The sequence below is a fragment of the Dipodomys ordii genome, unplaced genomic scaffold (assembly GCF_000151885.1).
Source record: "Dipodomys ordii isolate 6190 unplaced genomic scaffold, Dord_2.0 Scaffold153, whole genome shotgun sequence".
Taxonomy (NCBI): Eukaryota; Metazoa; Chordata; class Mammalia; order Rodentia; family Heteromyidae; genus Dipodomys; species Dipodomys ordii.
In genome coordinates this window covers 423,497-429,872 of record NW_012267369.1, presented here as the reverse complement: position 1 = coordinate 429,872, position 6,376 = coordinate 423,497, and the positions used below count along the sequence as shown (strand labels likewise).

The 6,376-nt window shown below is 66.1% G+C and overlaps 1 protein-coding gene across 1 annotated transcript in view; it reads right to left on the bottom strand.

Moving 5' to 3' along the window:
• Plxna1 (plexin A1) overlaps positions 1-2,756 on the bottom strand; it is a 47,118-nt gene extending 44,362 nt beyond the window's left edge. The window contains exons 1-2 of the mRNA XM_013032340.1: positions 1,561-2,756; positions 28-210 (exon numbers count right to left, since the gene is read on the bottom strand). Of these exons, the coding sequence (XP_012887794.1) occupies positions 28-210; positions 1,561-2,745 (1,368 nt within the window). The 5' untranslated portion in view covers positions 2,746-2,756. The remainder of the gene's footprint in view (positions 1-27; positions 211-1,560) is intronic.
• Positions 2,757-6,376: the final 3,620 nt, after the last annotated feature.

The window sequence follows — 6,376 nt, the reverse complement described above, 5'->3', positions numbered from 1 at the left end:
CCCCACCCCCCCACGCCCCAGCCTGACCTTGCGGATGCGGCCGCTCCGCGTGCCAGCGAACACCACTGTGTGGCCCCGGTAGTCATAGGCGGCCACGGCCGTCAAGCCGTCCTCCTTGTCCACAAACAGAGGCAGGCCCTCGATGGTGACCGTGCCCCCCAGGGGCTGGTTGAAGTCCTGTCCACAGAAGTCGTCATCGATCTGCAGGGGCTGCAGGGGACAGGAGGAGAGTCAGCCACCGGCTGGACACCCCCGCCGCCAGCACCAGACCGACCCAGACGCTGCCAACACCACTCAGGGTCAGCAACACCTGGGCTCACCGGACACACTGAGGTCTGGGAGCTGCCAGGGCCCAGCAAGCATGCCCAGGAGGGACCCGACCGTGGGGGACGTGAGGAGATAGTGAAGGACCGGGGAGCTGAGCCATCCACTCCCCACCCCCAGAACAAGGGGTGGGCAGAGGAGGGGCGGCCACAGCTGGGAAGGCCAGGCGCCAGGCAGCCTCAGCTAAAAGCGAGGGAAGGTGCTGCTGTATGTGCAGGAAGCAAGTGATAGAGGCTCCGGAGGTGGCTGGGGTCCAGCGTGGGGGGCTGCTCGGCCCCAAGGCCACGGCGGGGAGGGTGCACGCTCAGAGTAAGGTTGGCCAAGAGGCCAGCCGGGCCCCCTCCGGCCTGAGGTCTGCCCAGAGAGGGCACTGAGTGGACAGAGCAGGGAACACAGGGCTAGGCTGGCTGGGCCAGAGTGGGAGCACCGAGAGCCACCCGAGGGAGAAAGAGGCAGGTCTCCGATGGGGGATGGGGGACAGGGCACAGGGGCAGGGGACAGGGCACAGAGGACGGGGCACGGGGGACGGGGGACAGGGCACAGGGAACAGGGCATGGGGGACGAGGGACAGGGCACAGGAGACAGCACTCAGCGAGGTGTAGATGTAAGTACAATGTATTTCTTAAGGACACAAGGGAAGGCTGGGCCAACTGTCCCCGCCCCGTGTGCTCTTGGGGCAGCCCTGGGAGGAGGAGACCGGCCCTGTAGAGGAACCAGCGTTGCCTCCAGTTAGGAGTGGGGGACCTGCAGCCAGAGGAGGCACGGGCTTCCCTGGGCCACACAGGCCCCAGGCAGCGGGCGGGCAGGGCCCGAGGCTGGCAGCCTGCTCATGTGACCTGACCCCAGACGCCAGAAATCATTCTGGAGGGACCAACAGCTTCTATCCCCAACGGCACAAGGAAGAGGCCCCTGGACTCTGGCTGGCCGGGATGGCCCTGGTCAGACTTTGGGTGAGGCGGGGTACCGTGGCCACGGAGTGCCAGCCCCGTCCGTGCATCCTGGAGGTTCCCACAGCTGGGCTGGAGAGAGCGGGGGTATGGCCAGGGGGACGGCCGGGCCGTGAGACCCCGGGGGCATCAAGCTACCTCCTCGAGCCTCGGTACCCCAGTCTGTGTGACACGGAGCTGCCAGGTCCCAGCAGCACCGGGCACGGCATCGACTCCACTGTGCTGCCCCTCCCTCCCGAGGCGCGGCCGGCGCCATGCCGCCGCCAGGCCGCGCGTGGACGGCACTCACCGAGTTGATGCAGCCCAGCTCCTTGTTGAGCAGCCAGGGCAGCGAGAGCTTGCCCTCCCCGCGGTAGCAGGACTGAATGCGCTCCTTGATCTTCTCCTTGATGGCCCTGAGCGTGAACAGGCACAGCACGGACTCCTTGGGCGGCTTCACGCGGTTCTTCTGGCCCTGCGCGAACACGGTGAACAGCACGTCCTCCCCCTCCGGGAGCTGCAGGTAGCTGGCCAGCGCGCGGCCGGGCCGGCTCAGGTAGGCGTCCTGCACCAGGCGGTACTCCACCCCGGCCTGCTGACAGCCGATGGGGAACTCCACGTAGGAGTAGAACTTGGGGTCGTCCACACAGAGCCGCACGATCTTGGAGGTGAAGAAGTGCTCGCCGGCGGCGTCCGGCGAAGTCAGCTGTGTGTCCAGCTGCAGCGTGAGGTAGTACACGAACTGCTCGCTCCGGAAGCTGTACACATAGTAGATGTCGAAGGCCGGGAACTTGGACAGCGTGTCAGACGGGATCTTGAGCTGCGAGGACACGAACTCATCCTGGTACACGAAGCCGAACATGTCGGCGTCCTCCTCGTTGGCCATGAGCCGGCGGCTGGACAGCGTGGGGAAATACTCGGACTTGCCGTCGATGGGGGTGCCCACGAAGAGCTTGGCCTGGCCCTGGCCCGGCGGGGCAGCGATGAGCACGCCCGCCATGCTGCCGGCCTCTCGCACGCTGGACAGGTAGTGCTCCTTGCGGTGATGCGGCTCTCCCAGCTTGAAGAGGTCGTCCAGCCGCAGGAACTGACAGATGCCCTGGGAGGCGCTGCCGCAGGCCAGCAGGCGGTTGGCGGCGTAGTCCAGCAGCAGCAGCTTGTTGACGTTGTCGGTGCTGCCCAGGCCGTGCGGGCAGGACTGCACGCTGGGGGGCGGGTAGCACTTCTCGTTGTCCTCCACGGGGCCCGTCACGTGCACCCGCAGCAGCGTCAGGTTCCCCGACAGCTTGTAGATGCGGTTCACCCCACCCACGTACACCTCGCCTGTCTGCTCGTGGACCACCACGTGGGTGAGGCCCCAGTCGCTGGCCACGAAGGTGCGGAAGGCGGGCTGTGGCCGCCCGCCCATCTGGGCGGAGCCCCCCGCTGCCCACACGCACCCCAGGAGCAACAGCAGCATCGGCGGCGTCCGTGGGCTCACAGGCGGCAGCGGCATGGTGGGCCGGGGCCCTGACCCTCGGCGCTCGGGTCCCACTGGGGCGACGGTCACGGGGCCGGGAGCCTCAGCCCTAGGGAGAAGAGGTCAGAGAGCATGAGCACGAGCACACGCACACGGCACACCTCCACCCTCGTGGACAACTTCCAGTAAAAAGATCCCAGTGCCGAGGGTCACCGAGACCGAGCCGCGCCACCAGCAGCGGCCAGGACACCTGCCTGGCAATAGCAGTGCTGCACCAGAGCCGCGCCCTGCCGGTGCTGGCGGAGGACTGGCCAATGGGAGGGGACTGGGGGCCCAGATTCGCCCCGAGCAGAGCTCTTCACCGCCAACTCGTGCACCTTGGTCCAGGGAGCCCTCACTCCGGGGCAGGTGACCCCTCCTTGCCCGAGGCTGCCACCACCACCGCCACCACCACCCGCTGACTCTGCCCTCACGAGAGCTGTCCAGTGACCTCCGCCTGGCGCTCGGGCCGGCTTTCCAGCCTCCCGCGTGGGTCCCCTCAGAGCACACCCCACAGAAACAGGGTCCTCTCTGGACTCCAACTACCAATTTATCCCAGTGTGGCTTAACCAAGCCCTCTGCACTGCTCAGCAACCCACCACAGCTCATCGCCACACAGGGTCCCACCACAACACGGGGTCCCCCTGCCAAACGGGACACCACCGCCACACAGCTGCAAGGGACACTGGCCCTTGGTCGCTCACGGGCTCATGCTGGCCGGCATCTCGCAGCAACTCTAGGCCTGCATTCCTAGAGAGGAGTGTGTGACTCTCACCCAAGTCTTCACGCCCAGCAGTGTGGTACCCTCGCGGTCCCCCCACTCCCTAGCAGACCCAGCCCTCCCTCACAGCCTCCCTCCAAACCTGGCGCCTGGCCTCACATCAAGGATGCTCCCAAGGCACAGCCCAGCCTCGCTGTCGAGCAGGTCTGCTCCTCCTCCACCTGCACCCACATCTCCCGGGCCTCCGCAGGCCGGCGCTCCCACCAGTCACCCTCCCATACCAGCAGCACCCCAATCCCCTCCACCCAAGATGTGGCACCCGCACCCCGTGCCCACGCTCCACACGGCAGCTTCAGCTCCTTCTGACCCACGTCTGCCTATGGCCACAGCTCCACAGGGCAGTTCGGGCTACTTCTGACCTGCACAGGGATCACTGTCCTCAAACCCCGCTGCCTCCCACCCACCCGGAAAGCACTACCTCGCTCGGCTGGCAGCAGGTGCCGGGGCCGCCAGACGCGCGCCCCTCGCCGCTGCGTAGCCTTCAAGGCCCCTTTCCTGGCCTCAGCAACCTGTGTATGGCCCCTGTGGACCACCCCGTGGGTGGGTGGGCCAAGGCCTGGAAGGCTCTGGTGGGGCCCTACCCCACTCCACTGAGCCCTGGCCCGGGCACGCCGAGCAGGGAGGCCAAACTGCCCGATTTGTCCCGTCCTCCCAAACAGGGCCCTGTGCTGCCGGGCAGCTCCACTTCACAGCCGGGACCACAGAGGCCAAGCCCAAGTCACGGTGCCCCAGCCCCTCACCTGTGCGGGCTGAGAGCCTCCTCTGGCCTGCGCACCGAAGGGACAGCTGCCAGCACTGTCCGCCCTGCTAACGGCTTTTGGTCATTTGCTGGTGATGTACTATACTCTGAGGAGAAGAGCGGCACCCTTGGGCCCAGTTCCTCAGAGCCACAGGGCCCAAAACACACTTGTGAATGAATGAATGAATGAATGAATAGGTGGGTAAGCAGCATGGCCGGTGGGTCTGTCTGGCAGAGTGGCCTAACACCTGCTCCCTGGCCTTGTGGCCCCCCTTCCAAGAGGTTCGGGGAAGCCAGGAGCACTCATGGGGTTTACGGAGCAGAGCACGACCCCTCCCAGCAGGCTGCCAGCTGCCGTTCGCAGACACCCACACTGCCCAGCCCATACCACAGAGTCCCCCACAGGCGGCCCGAAGAGCCCCTCCCCCCACCCTCAAGCCAAGCCCAAGGCCGAGCAGACCCGGGAACTAGACAGAGAACAGGTTCTACACAGAGGCAGCGGCCCTGGCTGAGAGCTCAGTGCATGTGAACTCCAAAGAAAACATGAATCACTCACCGTTTATCAGTTCAAAGCAGGCCTGCAATTACCAGGGGCTGGGCTCTCCCCTCCTCCGGGATAATTATACACGTCTTAATGCAATTACGGGCCCTACTTTTTATATTAAACAGGAGGGGCCCGACTGAAGAACCCACCATCTAAACTCCAGCCTGGCCCTGGGTGCTCCCCCACCTCCCAACAGAGAGTGCCAGGAAGGGCCTGGCTCTGGGGCCCAGGGCTGCTGGCCAGGAGAGGGGATCGCGGCTGGAATCCTCACACCCCACCAAACAAAGACCAGCACGGAAACCTAGGCCACTTTCTCCACCTTAAGCAAACCAGACTCCAGGCTCGGGCAGACTCAAGGTCACACAGCTGCCCCAACAGGCCAGGGGCCAAACCCAGAGTTTCCTCAGAGACCCCCAAGCAGACTGGCGACCAGCGAGGGCTCAGCTCCCCCAGGGCCGGGGGTCTGACCAGGAAGAAGTGCCCTTGCGGTGCTGGGCGCTGGGGGCTGCCTGAGCCACGCAGGTCAGCCACCGGTGCTGCTACCCCCGCCTCAGGAGGAGAACGAACGTGGGGAGCGGCCGAGCACAGAACAGGGGTGCAAGCCTGCCAGACCTGCGGACGGGGCAGAGAATAGTGGCTGACTCCCCAGCGTGCAGTGTCAGAGTCAACCCAGGAGGGTCGCGCCTGTCTGCGTATGTACAGCAGGGACAGCAGGGCGCTGGGCCAGCTGGCAGCAGGTAGGGGCCGTGGCCTCGGGGGCTCCACCCCCAGACGGGACAGGACGGGACCGGTCATCAGTAGAGTGTACGCTGCAGCATACCGGTCTCTCCCCATGGCTCCTTTTGAAACACAAAGACTCCAAAGCCCCCCTCACTGAGGGGGAGCCCTCTGCCAAAGCCCTCCTGCTCTGGGGTCAGGTGGGGCTTGAGGGAGACAGGAATGACAGTGCCACCTGTCCCCAGGATTCCCCATCAGCAGTTGGGGGAAGGGCTGCCCCAGGTCGGAGGTCACAGGAAGTAGTCCCAAGTGGCCCCCTCGCCCCCAGTCTGGTGTGCTGGGTACTTGGGCATTGGAGTCCCGCTTCTCAGAACAACAACACACAAGCCAGCTCCATGCCTTTCAGGCCTCTCTGAGCAGGGGCCTTCCCGGGGGCTTTCAACAAGCAGGCAGCCGCCCGAGGGCCGCGGGCTTTGTCCACGGGCACCTGGCTGGCTCCCAGACACTCCGTTTGCGGTGCCCCCCAGGCCTCCTCCCGCGCTGTCCCCTGGTCTGAGATGCCTTTCCTGGGCCCCACAGGGCCCCTCCTGCCCTCTGGCAGCCTAGCCCTGAAGGAACCCCTGCACCCCCGCACCTCTGCCGGGGGCTGGGTGTGCCCAGAGCCAGGTAGTCTTGGCGTGTCCGGTCCTGCACACTCCAAACCAGCAGGCAGCCAGGGGGCCCGGCGGTGCTCGGGGTGGGGGGGGGCACAGGTAGAGCCCCACCCGGCAGGACGGGAGACCCGCACCCTGGAGCTGGGGCGGTCAGCACCGGGGACCCCGCGGCCGGACCCCCGCCGAGGGCAGAG